The sequence below is a fragment of the Hippocampus guttulatus genome, chromosome 10 (genome assembly GCF_054856545.1).
Source record: "Hippocampus guttulatus isolate MCC_2025c chromosome 10, RoL_Hgut_1.0, whole genome shotgun sequence".
In the NCBI taxonomy this organism is placed as follows: Eukaryota; Metazoa; Chordata; class Actinopteri; order Syngnathiformes; family Syngnathidae; genus Hippocampus; species Hippocampus guttulatus.
The window spans coordinates 11,969,871-11,983,802 of NC_141270.1; the positions used below are offsets into that span (position 1 = coordinate 11,969,871).

Consider the following 13,932-nt stretch of genomic DNA (forward strand, 5'->3'; position numbering starts at 1 on the left):
ATTATAATTAACCAATTATTTAATGAAACAAAGTATTTTTACTCAACATTTTTTACTATGCTTGCTGCAGACAAATCAATTGATCAATTATTTATTGAGACACAGTGCCCTCCATAATTATCGGTACTCCTGGTTAAGATGTGTTAACATCCTTAAAATAAGTACCATTTTTATTGCAGACTCACACCGTTTTCCTTTGTAGAAATGGTTCACCAGACAGAATTGAGCTCCACCTGTGGCAATCTCAGGCCCCAGACTCAACCCCTTTAAAAACCTATGGAGTGAGGTAAAGAGCAGAGTGCAGAGGTTGCTGGATGATTTTTGAAAGCGTTCTCTTTCTATTTTGTCCCATCTTGTGAAACATTATAAATTATGTGCTGGTTTTTGGGCAAAAGGAGGTTGCATACGGTATTAACATCAGCTGTGCTAATAATTGATTTGATGTAAAAGAATGCTATCAAATTTGGGTTTTTACTCCCACTAAAAAAATGCACCTGAATTATTTAGAAAAAAAGAATTATTAGAAGCTAAAGAACACATCTTAAACAGGGTTACCAATAACTATGGAGGCCAGTGTACATTAAAAACAATAATAATCTCCGATAATGACACAAAAATTGGCTAAAATTGTTGCTAATTTCTAAAAAATAATTGCTTGAGGATTTGGAAAAATCAACCATTCTTTATAATGTATGTGTTTTGATTGAAGATTGTCAGAATTGTTTTTAACTAACAGTTGGGAACTGTTTCAAATTGTGGGAAAAAGGAATATTTGTCTCCCTGAACAGAGAATTGGAAGAACTTTCAGTAGATTGGACATTTATCCTTTTGAGTGGGGTGATCACATTGTATTTATATTAAATAATTCCTACTTAGATCGGTAGCTCACATATGATTTGTGTGGCAAAAGGAAATAACCACCGGCTTATATTGCCATCTTTTATTGCACTTTGTAAGCAGACGCTGTACAGCAGCTGTGGAGACATGTTACTCATCAGTGTGACACAACAACCCAAGCAGAACCGGGGCACTTATGAATACAGTCACAATTAGTTTGGTTTATATCAAAATAAACTAAGAAAAATAAAGTCCCATGGTCTCATCAAGACAGCTATGACGATTATGACAAATATCTACAAAGTACAAGGTCACACGAGGGAAGCACAATGGGCTGCTGTTATAAAAATTCAGACAAATCAATGCTCATCCGTGTTTTACACGAGGAGCACATAAAAATGTGTCTTCCATAATTAACATTAGATACATTTTATACAAAACGGACAAGATTTCTTTTCTCGCATGCAATAAGCTACAGTGGTTATTTTTATTCTCTTAGCACTGGATCATACTATAAAATGGGCTGTTGCTCCTTTATTGTCTTTTTTTTCCTTCTTTTTTAGGAGGCATTCAGAGGAGTGGGTAAACAGTCTTCTCCCTCAGTGGCTGTCATGGCAACATCATAACGATAAAACCCACAAGCAATCCTCATTAACGTATGCTCGCGCGCGCACACACACACACACACACACACACACACACACACACACACACACACACACACACACACACACACACACACACACACACACACACACACACACACACGGGGCATACATAAAACACACCCACACACTGCTATAGAAATTAATGATATGGTGCAGTTTCTAAAACGTCAAACTAAGACCCCTGATACAGTACAATGCAGTGACACATCAAAAATATACAGCGTGATGAAAAGTAAGCCATCTGTGCGCATCCTGTATACACAATGTCAGTAGAAAATTTACTGTAAGACCAGTGTGGCGTGAAGAGTCTATCCAAGTATTATTATTTTTTCCCTCCAACACAACGACGCCGTTCATATGTGAACGAGGCTTGATGTGGTTGACTGATCTAGAACGGCGTGTGAGTGCTAGCACTTGCCCATCTTGGCTATTAGCTCATCGCAAATCTTCGTGAGCTCCTCAATCTCTTTGTTCTGGAAAACAGTTTGACAGAGACATTCGGAAGTTAGAATACAATACAGCCCTCAAATATTTGTATAATCTGACGTTTTCAACCCCTAGACTTTGAGATGTATCCTCAATCCTCAATACATTTAGTTATTTGCCGGCATCAGGGTACTAATTGAAATAAAAGAATATTTGAAATGTCACCCTTGAACAACATTGGCCATCATGCACCATGACATTTGACTTCACTTTCACCCAATGAAGTAACCAAATCGGATTCCTGCCTGGTCAGATGAAGTGCTGTGATCCAACTGACCTTTTGCTCCAACGTGCGCTCCAGAGAATCCACTTTCATCTGCTCCTTCCTCAGACTGGCTTGGTGGGCAGCCTGCTCCTGCTTGGACTTGGCCCTCACTTGAGCTATTTCTGCATTGGCCCTAGAAACACACAAGGCACATTTGTAGATGTCCGACGGAAGTCCAAGTCTCAGGTTTGGAAACAGTTCAGGAAATATATCATTGAGTGTCGATGCAAAAAACAAGTTTACTTGCTGTTGTCACCAGCGACAAGCGGAGCAACAAAAGCATTTATTGCTGGGTGGCTGTGGCTCAAATGGCGAAGCGGGTTGCCCAGGGACCGGAGGTTCGGGTCTTCAAACTTTGGCTGCTTTTGTTGCACTTTTGCTGCGGGTCTCGCTAGTGACACCAACAAGTCCGGCACGTTGCTGTTGCCCTCAATTCAAATTGCCAAACATGCTTTACTTGTCTAGCTTCTCCTCTGCGTGAATCTTCAGAGCTTGGTACCGCTGTTCCTCTTTGCGGACCCTGGACAGATACTCTTGAGCGCACTTTTTCAACACGTCTTCATTCTACACAAATGACACAGACAATCATTTCCTTAAATTCATCTTGGTTTTCAAGCTATCCAGTCACTGACAAGGTCCGTCATGGTATTTTAGTCCCCGTGAAAAAAATGTACCTTGCGGAAACCCTCGAGCACATCTTTCATCTTCTCATAGCGTCGGAAGAGGTCAGCCAGAGATTTTTCTACGGAGTTGAGGTCGGCTAAGGCCTGGTCTTTTTCGATGATCAGCTGTTGAATGGTGTGGTGGGACAGAGACTTCTCTTTCTGGTCATCTTCTGCCATGCACACATACATAACAGTGTTTCTGGTGAAGAGACTTGAATTGGGTACAACTAACTGTTAAAAATGTAAACCGACATACGGATCATTTACAATGTAGATTTTGTGAACCACAAAACAAAGAGTGAATGAAAAAAGGGATCATCACAGATAGAGACAGAGAGTTGGGTTACTTTTGTGTCAAAGTCACCCTTTATAGGGTAAAGGAACCTTTTATGGCCTCTTTTGAATCCAATCAGATTTTAAAACATTTAATTAGAAATATAGGGATCTTGATTATATTTATTTATTATTTTGAACTGGGCATTCCCATTCGTCATGTTCTGCCTATCGCAGTTTGGCGGGTATTCCATTTATAAGACAGTAATGCTTAAAAATACTTGGGCTAAGAAACTGTCCAAGCATTCTACATATTTCTTGATGCGAGTGCACGCGGAGACTTGTAAGGTTTTTTTTTTTTTTCTGGGATAGAGTTCAGTTTCGCATCAGATCTTTTCCAAAATCTCCACTCCTCCTGTCTTTCTTGCTGCCACAGCGACAGCAACCTACAAAACCTTGATAGTTTTGCAACCACGTACGTTGTCAAACAAAGGCCGTGGCACGCATACCAGAAACATCTTGACCGCATCAACGCTGGCGCGAAGCCAAACGGAAAGAAAATGCCAAGACTTATACACAAATGAGAATGAAATGATATGAACGTGGACATGAGGCAGGCTGTGAGTTGCGGTGGCTCCTTCTGTGACAAACGAATGGGGAGATGCGAGCGAGTGCACAAGTCGAAGCACGAGGCTGCAGTACTCACCTGGCATGCCTGTCGGGATTATCAAATAGTAAGGGGCACACATCGGAGCAGAACAGAAACAAAAGGGACTGTGTTAAGTCAAGCTGGGAGCCTGAGGCACGTGAGAGCTGAGCATTAGCAGAGTGTGACTTTCAAAACTTTTCAAAAGTCCCGTGGAAAATAAAAAGGCCAAGAGCAAGCAGTCAAGCTGGATTTGAGCTGAAGCACCTTTAGAATCAGTGGCAATGGATTGGCATCATGTGCGTAGACTCCAAATTGCAGTGCGCTAAAAGGTGGCGTCAGGAATTGTGACTCAAAGCAATTTGAATGTGCACGAAGTCACTTCAAAGTGACGCGATTGTATCCAATCGCAAACTCACCGATCATCTGTGCAATCGTCTTCTCATACTCAGAAACAATCCTCCTGTAGATAAGAATGTGGAAAGATGTGACTCTGTAGTACTTTATATATTTTCAGCCAAAATAAAGCAAAACCACTGAAATTTGAAGTCAGCATTATTTACATAGCCCAAAATAAAATACAATGTTTAAAAAAAAAACAACAACAACTTCTATGATATGCTATCATTTCTATGCTTTTTGGGGGGGGGGGGCACCTGAACAAATGCAAGCGGAATAATAATCATCCGCCCCCCAATCCTTCTCCCTCTTCCTCTTGATCTCACTCATCTAAATTAAGTAAACTAAGTCGTCAATGCTTTAATGGACCAGCTGGACCTTTTGACCCCTATCAACGTTTCTATCCCTACATCCTTTTAAGTACATGAAAAGACATTTGTTGAGCACAACTACAGGTGGTCAATTGTTGGCATATTAATTGAATAAGAGCATGATAAAATGTATAAGCTATACTGTACACATTTTAGACAAATATATGGGATAAGTGCATCCGATCTGACAGCATTTTATTTTATTTTATGAGTGACGATTCAAAGCAAAGCATGATACCTCATCTCCTGCACCTCCTGACGGCTGTCTTCGTATTTCCTCTGCCACTCCTGCGCCTCCCTCTCTTTTGTTACGATCTAAAGCAGGAAGTATCTCATTGAACTGAGTGTGAAACAACAGTGTGAGACAACTTCAACACAATCAAATACAAAAGCTGGACCATTCTTCAAGATGACGATGATTTCATGGACCTGCTGTGTAGTGTTGCGGTTGTCAGTTATGGTGGTGTAAAAATGCATCATCCGCAGAGCTGATCCTAATATCTTGAGGAAACAATAGTTTAAAAAAAACAAAACGTTATGTCACACTATCGAGCTAGCGCTATGTGTATATAATATATAAAACTTCGGAAAAAAAGTCAAGTCGTGTAAGTTCCAGAAGCAAAAAATAAATAAATAAAAATTCTTCATGTTATGGTTGCAGGTCTGTAGTTTGGATTCCCCTAAATAGGAAATGTAGCGACCAGGCAAAAACACACAACATGAAACATTTTGTAAAGTGAGGTCTCGGACAGCATTGACAAAATCTTAGTAGCATCATCAATTCTACAGCTATTGTATTGAAAGTCATTTGTACCGCATAGTGTGTGAGTAGCTGACAGTGTTTAAAAATAAAAATAAAAGATTTTGGGGCACCTCCTCTTTTGCGATTCCCAGCGAGTGGTCCAGATCTTTGGGAAGATGTGGACTCTCTCCATCGATGTAGCTGTTAGTGGTGCGGGCGTACAGCATGTTCTTGGATACTGAACTCTCAGATGGTGACGACACATCTCTGTGCTGCTCCCATGATCCAAAGGAGAGGAGCGAAAGGAAAGGAAACATAGCCAGTTAAATCCCAGTCAAGACAAAACCCTCCGCTACAAGTGGCTGGACTGAACGTTCTCAGCAAGATACTTGAACCTCAACTACAAGGCAGCATCCAATTGCATCAAAAGGTACCACACAGCAAAATCAATATGTAAATGAGGCAGGCTTGCGATGTTCCCGAAGACTTGGTCAGCTGCAGAATGAGTTGATGGAACAGTCTTCATAGCCAAATGATTGGCTTGCTAAGAGAGCAAAGCTTGTTTGCGATTGGCACAGGCACGGGAGGAGAGGGGGTACGGGCAGAAAACGGCATCAAATAGAAGAGGGGAGGGGCAGGAGAGCAGACCGCACAGCATGACAAACATGTTAGTTTCATGGTAAAGCACATTACGTTCTATCACTTCTCTTACCGCAATCAAATCCTGGCTGCTTGCTGACTTCATTTCTAAGAACACAGCATGAGGCCAGACCCAAACATTACAAGATGTTGAACTGGAAGAGGCTGGTGGCCCTTTGTAGTTCGCTAAAGCGAATACATTCTGAGGGGATTTATTCCGTGAGATGGATTAGGGTGAGACCACAGGGAGCTGCAATGACACTGAAACTACTGTAACACGTCAGAGGATAGAATAAAATCTTGGACCAATCAGGAGATTCTCAACTCTTGGTTTCGCTCCAAATGTGGTGGTGTGGTGGTAGGGTGACTGTCAACTGTATTGCCTTCAAAGACAATTTTATTCCATAGTCCAAACCGATTAAGGTTTGACAGCGTTTGCAATTCTCATATGACAGAAAAAGCACCTCGATACATAGCCAACATATAATATTACTGGAAATCACCTCCTCATTTCCAGCTTTTACTGTCTTGGCATTTGGCAAAAGCTACAAAAAAACACACACACATTCCACAGCAGCACGACTAACAGAGATAAAGTGAAACACAACATTAGAGGGATGAGATGAAAACGAAGGAGGACAAAAACTACTTGAAGGAGCACAACAGCTAGATCGCTTGTTCTCTTCAGGAGACATTACGAGTGAGACTAAAGAACCTAAAACACACATTCTCACAGGAAGTGTACGTTAGTTAAGATGAGACCGCTGGCTGCGTACATTAGGGTGGTCTCCACTAAATGGGTCTAAAGGAGGGAGTAGGGGTTATATAGTACAGTCTTTTGGTATTTGGACAGTTGTCTTGACTATTTTGTGGTGGTTCCAACAATCACAAGTAACCGAATTCAAATGTCATTGAAATGTGTTGATGACCTTTCTATTTGCAATCGGTTCTAAACTGTGCACATATCCTTTTGCTTGTTTTGTATGTCTGTTGAAGTGATTTTTACATGAGTTGAGGATTTTTCCATTTCTTTTTTTATATATACGGTATAAATGTTTAAGTTGCTTGATTCATTTTAGCATTGAAAAAGCCATAGCAAATGTACCATACATTGCATGCATCGTAAAAAAAAAGATAATAATAATAATGATTATGATAATTTTATATATATATGAAATTGTAGGTTAAAATTGAGGTTCCAACGAAGTGTTTTTTATTAGAGACACCCTTTCTATATTAGCGTTTCCCAACCTTTATTCATCCAAGGTGTGGATTTCATATTGGAAAAACACACCAGCCCAACAAATATATCACAAAAGTTTACTTATCCCGGGTGAATTCTAGGCCGGTTTTGTTATGTATACAGTAAACCTATTACTGTATTGTTATGAATGCTAACAAGGCCATTATGCCATATTGTGGAAGGGTATTCAATTGTTCTATCTGTCATAGATAAATGAACAAAAATGTATCATTTGTATGAAATAAATAAGAGAGTCGCTGATGGTGTAGTGGTGCACTCGCTTGACTTGTGTATGGGCAGCGCGGTATCGGTTCCCACTCAGTGATGGTGTGGATGAAAGTGTGGATAGTTGTTGGTCTCTTTATATGCCATGCGACTGACTGGCGACCAGTTCAGGGTGTAGTCTGACTTTTTCCCGAAGTCAGCTGGGACAGGCACCAGCGACTACCCGCGACCCTGTTCACGATAAGCGGTGTTGAAAATGGATGGATGGATGACATAAATAATAATTTTCACACCAATGAGGTGACATTGGATAGTTTCCCGAGGCACAGCTGATGATCTCAGGCCTGGTCGCAAAACACAAACTTTCCATGGCTTGGTGGGGAATCACTGCTCTATAATTGCATCCGTTTGTATCGCATCTAGTGTACTGAGATACAAAAGCTAATTGACTGAAAAGCACTACTGTCAAAATATCTAAGGACTGAGCAGGACACGTGTTACAAGGGCAGGTCATATACAGGATGTGTTCCTCTTACTTTGAGTAAGGGTGAACCGTTGATGTTCCACCGTCGTGTGCTGGGTTTCTTAAGGCGGGACTGCGAAATGTGTGGGACAAATGCTTGAGATATACATGAGAAATAACTGGGGAGAGATGCGCTGTACACATCATGTGGCATCTGTAAAATTGAAGTGCTCCTGTACAGTGCAGAACACCTCAGAGGAAAAGCCGCTAAATCTTTTCGATGAAAAAAAAAATCTGAAATTGGGGATTTTAAAAAAAGAGAGAGAGAGAAAACTACAGACACCAGCCTATAATAGATGTTTGTTAGTTGCTTCAGTAACACTAAACACACTGGTCAGTATTTTATAATGTGTAAAATGATCAACCCAACAAATGAGCTCCATGATGTGCACTAAATGCCGTCGCTGCTTCTTTACCAGTCACATTCAAGCCTCTTGTGAACGGGCAACATGCAAAAGAAAGGCAGGGATCTAAAATGATGCAACACTCTGTTCCTTGGGGTCATCAGCCCGAGAGTGCTTGCTGCAAGTTTTTAGACATGTTAAATTTGGGATGAGGGGAGCTTGATGCTCGGAAGGGCTGACAATGAGTTCACTCAGAACGGTGTGTTTAAGGGGAGGGGGACTCATGCACCATTTCTAAAGTCCAGGTCTTATACATTCATCAAAATGCATCCTGGGCAAAGCGCACACAGGCACACACTTGAATCAGGTGCAGGACGAATCAACGCAGTACCTGGGGGGTTACAGTGGAGAGGGAGGGGCACTGAGAGATGTTTTTGGCTACTTGCAGAGCCTCTATCCGCAGGGCAGCAAGCACCAGCTCCTCCTGGGCCGCACAAATTGGGGGTTATCGTCGAATGTTGGGGGTGCGGCCCAAGGATGAGAGAGTCAAGGAAAAGCATTTACAACACTTGAGTTGACCACGCCCCCCCCCCCCCCCAACTCGGTCTGATGTCACTTCACTCAACATTTCTCACAACAAGGAGGGAATGAAAAGGCAAAGGTGGGATATTTGCACAAAAAAAAGAGAGAAGAGCAGGAAAGTTATCAGGTTGTTAACACACCTGGAGTTTTTGGGCGAATGCATTAGGGTTGGTCTCAGCGAGGTCGGGTTCCAGGTACTGCACTGGATGGTCACACTCAGACAGTCTTTCTAACAGGGACATGGTCAGGGCTGAAGAAGGGACCTCTTGGCTATTGAGCTATAGTGGGTGACCAGGGGGCGGAGGAAGGCGGGGGGTTTGAGGTCAGCATGGCAAAGCAAGCGCTCAGCGACTAAGTGGTAGAACTGGGAACTCATTGGATTATTGAGTGGTGTTTTCCAAATCCTGATTGCTGTCAACCTGGCGACTCGGGATCGCACTGACTACTAAGAATAGTGTTAATGTCTATCCACTCGTCGTAATAACGGACATGGTATACATATTGGAAATTCAATTAAATGATGGTGACATGACAGTGATGTTTTTTAAGAAACGCACAAAAAGCTACACGGTACAATGATTTACAAGATTCATCAAGACAAACACTTTTGTTTTTGTTAACACACCTGCTCATCCCTCTCCGTGCTTTGTGTTCGACTGAGCACTTCGCTTTCTCTTTTCCTGCCCTTTTCTCCAGCGCAGCCTTCGGGACCTGGCCGGGAATTTAGGACGGGAGTCTTCATGCTGGCTGTTATCTGAGCCTCCATTTCCTCAAAACTCCTGCACAGAAAGACAACGCATTCAATCCAAATTTGTAGAAGTTTGATCCACAAGCAAAGGCACTATTTCAAATGTCAACTTCACTCCTGCAGTTGTACCCTGTGCACGGGGAGTTGGGCTCCGATCCATGTGTATCCTTGGTTGCGGTGTTTGATAGCGAGTCCAACTTTAGGAATAGTGACGGCTTCTTCACAGACGGTGGCTACCAGAAATGTGAAAGTAAGTGAGTTGGTAACATATTTTTGATTCTGTCAAGTAACCGCTGAGCCGTGGAGCATGTGCTGATACAGATGATGGCAGGAGGAACGTCGATCAAATACTCACAGATGAGGAAGAGCCAATTTTCTCCATGTACTCTATTTCATAGTCTTGCACTGAAAGGCAAAACAGACGCGGATGAAGCGTTTCGATGGCTGACACCGCCAACAGACTGCAGATGGACTGAGTTCGAGCAACTACCTAGAGTAGTAAGAAACTGGGACAAAGTGCTTGTGTCCATAACGCAGCTGAACTCAATAAGGAAAAAAAACAAACTGTCCGTCCAATTATGTTGAAAAATAATCTGTTGAATGTTATGGTGTGTGTGTTCAAGTCGAAAGATGAACTCTACTACGACGACAGCGACAGGACAGGACTTCTCACCTGAAGACTGAAGACCGCTCTCATTGACAAAGGATGTCAGATCCGATGGGTGAGGGAAGTCCTGCTGGTCAGAGTTCAAGTCTGCATCAACGTCGTGCAAGCCTGCCCACTTGTGATTGGTGGAGGAGGCCAGCTTCTCCTCGTCCGTGGCGTGGCCGTCCTGTGGAGGAAGGGAGGCGGGGTCATCTGCATCCTGCCATAGAAACCGACAAAGTTAGATGGAACTCATAGAGCACAGTAAATGATATACAGTATATATATGAATGTTACCTGTGCGTTGTCGGACAACTGTGATTTCTTTGGTGACCGCTTTACCCTAAAAGTATTGCTGTGGAAACAGACCGCCATTAATCGAGAGTCACAATCAGCTACAAACTCTTTACGATCCCTAACCTCTGCGAAACAAGACGTGTTTGCATAGTCACAAGATTGAACCGTTTTTTTAAAAATTCTATATCGGACTGCAATTTAACACGGTAAGATTGCTTTACAGTGACAGTAGACTTGATTACTTAACACATTGCCCCCCCCAAAAAACTAAGAAAAAATTGATAGCGCAAAGTACTTGTTAATGTAGCAGGTTGGTTAGGAGGACATTGATGACATTTACTGACAATTATGAGAAAGCTGTTTGATGCAAAAAAGAAAGAATAAAGTGTAAAAAAAAATAATAAAAGTGTAACATTTCAACACTACATAACGTTCTCTACAATTACAGGGAATAATGGAAAAAAAGATTCATTATTCAACACCATGACATGATTGAAGAATGAGTATGTTAAAGTGTGGCTGAAAATACCATTTGACTAATTGTTGTACAAAGGCTTTAAAACTTGCCATAGATTGTTAAATGACATTCAAGTAATAGCCTACTTCAGTAGCGTGCGTTGCTTTTTGAAAACGGCAACACACAAATACTTGCAATGGAGACCGACGTAAAGGACGTCATAAACATTCCGAAACAGTTTCGCTGCTTGTTGAAAGGTTACAAGTCAACTTTAATGAATCTCACCCTGGTTAGATAGAAAACAGACGATTTGAATATCCTTTAGCTTCTGTCGATTATTAGTGACAAGAAGATGGGATGTTGGTGTGTTGACTGAGTCATGGGCTGTTGAGATGTTAAAGGCCTATTGATGAGACCCCCCCCCCCCCAAAAGAAAAGAGATGACATGCTGGTTTATGGGGATCCACATGGAACTGGGAGTGAATTAAGATGGAGAGTTGTGTTGTCCCCGTACTTACAACAAACAACAGAGTGTGGGCACACCTCTGGACCTCCTGTGACACGAGAATACAGTCCATTGAGTGGCTATCAAAAGTCTACACAACTCGGTTGGAATGCCAAGTTTTTATAGGAGAACCAAGACAAATTATTTCAATATATTTTTCCCCCACCATGACCTAAAACCTGTACAACTAAATTGAAAAATTATATACATAAATATGTATAGTAATAATAACTTAGATAGAGGGAGTAGAAATAAAAAACTGATAGTGTGGTTGCACAAGATTCCGCAACCTCTTAACCAGTGGATGTGTTTTGTGCTCGGAATGAATCAGTCACCTTCAAACTCATGTAAACCCTTTCATGCACAAATAATGATTAACCTGTAACCTGATAACCTGATAACCTGATAAGCTGTCCACAGTAGTAACCGCTGTCCCTAAAAGGGTTAAATGGGAGTCAGCACACACCTGCCACACGTTCAAGTACCTCTGATTGAGATAAATAATAATAATAATAATAAATCAGCAATAAATGTAATTTCTCACTTATTCTTACCTCAGACATTTATTCTTTCACATTTCATGTTTTTTTTTCAATTGAGTTATACAGGTTTTTTTTAATCACATTAAGGGTGGAAAAGGTTTAGAATTGTTTTCATCATGATCACATTTTTGGAAATCACAAAAAGCTGGCATATGAAAAGGGTTGTGTGGACTTTTCATATCCACTGGTCCAGGAGACAGAGAGATGGACAAAAGGCATTCGAGAAAAATGGGCCATGCATAAGACAAACAGATCCGAACAACCAAAAGAACACCAATAATGTTAACCTGAGTGCAATAACCACTCAGTGTGAATACAACCAACTTACGATTTGATCGGAGTTTTCTTCTTTTTGGCCGGTTTGTTCTGATTTTGATCTTCCAGCTCCCCGATATTGTCGTTATCATTTTCCATGTCATCATTTGATGACATCTCAAAAGAGGCCGAGGCCTTTGGGGGTGAGGTTGCCATCTTGTTGGAGGACTTAAAAGGGTCGACTATGGAGTCGTCAAAATCAAAACTGTAGTTAGGCCCAGATGCTTTCGGAGAGCTAGCTACGGCTGTCTTGGTCAAAAACGGATTGAAATTTGGATCGTCCCACTTATTCGACTCAAAGTCATAAGAACCCCTGGAAATTGGCTTTTCTTCTTTGTTCACATTGTGTTCTGCTGGAAGGTTATTGTCCAGCTGCTCGGTCTGTCCAGGGTGGGCCTTCTTTAACCCAGACTTTGGTTTCCTCAGGGGCATCTTGGCACCAGGTTTCTTGCCCAGTTTCTTTGGTGGGGGAGACACTCTGTGTGATGCCTCACTATTCTCTTCTGAGTAATCAAACTCCAGCCTCACAGACTCCCGCTTTGGTAGAAGAGGTTGCTCTTCGGGTTTGGTAACTGGTGCCTCTGCAGAAGCTGGATGAGGAAGCTGACTGACAGCAGAGGTAGGGGGACTCTGTGGCGGGGTAACAATGGGGGTGCATGCAAGACCTTTCCGGCCAAGAACAGGAGAGTTGGCAATCTTACTCCCACCAGTCTTGAATGGGTCTATGCTCTCAAAGTTATCTGGATCCCATTTGTAGGAGCCACTGGGTGGGTTGGGAAGTTTTTCTGTGACAGGAGGACTAGCTGGAAGACGGTTCTCCTCCCGGCACAAGGGTAAGGCAGGGCCAGTGAGGCTACTCTCTGGTTCTATATGAGTGTTTTCTTCTGGTAGGGGAGGTGGAGTGTCCACACGGGTTGTTCTCGTCTTTCTGAGGGTTCCTGCAGGACTTCCACCTTCTGCAGGACTTTGGCTTTCTTTTCCCTCCGGAGTTACAGTTTGATGCTTTGCTCGCTTAATGATCTCTGGGGTGCTAATCGTAGAACTTGGCCTCTCCGGGTTGGAGTTCTGCCTCAAGAGAGGCTTCTTCTTTACAGATGCAGGGCGGACTTTCCTGGGCTTGCGTAATGTCCCCGGATTGCTATCTGTGCCTACGCTGAAGGATTCCGAATGAGGGCGGAAGCCTTGTGTTGCCGATCCATCCAAGCCGGAAATGTCAAGTTCTCCACCCTGGAGGCTGAGAGAACGAGTAAGTGGTTGACTTGTTGTGTCGGAGGCAAAATGTTCGATGTTGTACGTGCCACTGGCAGCAATTGGCCTGTCCTCATCGAAAACGATTGCAAGAGGCTCCGAAATCGCGTCAGATGAGAGAGCTCTCACGGAGGTGTCTTCTCCTGAGAAAAATGAAGAAAAGATCATTATGAACAGGAAATTACACATCTTTTTAGGAGGGTGTCAATGGCTCGTGGATTTTTACAATGCCCCTCATGAATTTCATTTTTAATGCAGAGCAGTGA

The 13,932-nt window shown here is 42.3% G+C and overlaps 1 protein-coding gene across 1 annotated transcript in view; it reads right to left on the reverse strand.

Annotated features, from left to right (window-relative positions):
* Positions 1 to 925: 925 nt before the first annotated feature.
* Positions 926 to 13,932, reverse strand: part of tacc2 (transforming, acidic coiled-coil containing protein 2) — a 43,900-nt gene continuing 30,893 nt past the window's right edge. Inside the window, exons 9-24 of the mRNA XM_086121372.1 lie at positions 12,432 to 13,809; positions 10,600 to 10,657; positions 10,330 to 10,522; positions 10,012 to 10,061; positions 9,786 to 9,889; positions 9,534 to 9,687; positions 9,049 to 9,186; positions 8,718 to 8,810; positions 7,996 to 8,055; positions 5,484 to 5,624; positions 4,849 to 4,925; positions 4,260 to 4,303; positions 2,931 to 3,091; positions 2,714 to 2,820; positions 2,269 to 2,389; positions 926 to 1,978 (exon numbers count right to left, since the gene is read on the reverse strand). Coding sequence (XP_085977498.1) covers positions 1,913 to 1,978; positions 2,269 to 2,389; positions 2,714 to 2,820; positions 2,931 to 3,091; positions 4,260 to 4,303; positions 4,849 to 4,925; positions 5,484 to 5,624; positions 7,996 to 8,055; positions 8,718 to 8,810; positions 9,049 to 9,186; positions 9,534 to 9,687; positions 9,786 to 9,889; positions 10,012 to 10,061; positions 10,330 to 10,522; positions 10,600 to 10,657; positions 12,432 to 13,809 — 2,945 coding nt within the window. The 3' untranslated portion in view covers positions 926 to 1,912. The remainder of the gene's footprint in view (positions 1,979 to 2,268; positions 2,390 to 2,713; positions 2,821 to 2,930; positions 3,092 to 4,259; positions 4,304 to 4,848; positions 4,926 to 5,483; positions 5,625 to 7,995; positions 8,056 to 8,717; positions 8,811 to 9,048; positions 9,187 to 9,533; positions 9,688 to 9,785; positions 9,890 to 10,011; positions 10,062 to 10,329; positions 10,523 to 10,599; positions 10,658 to 12,431; positions 13,810 to 13,932) is intronic.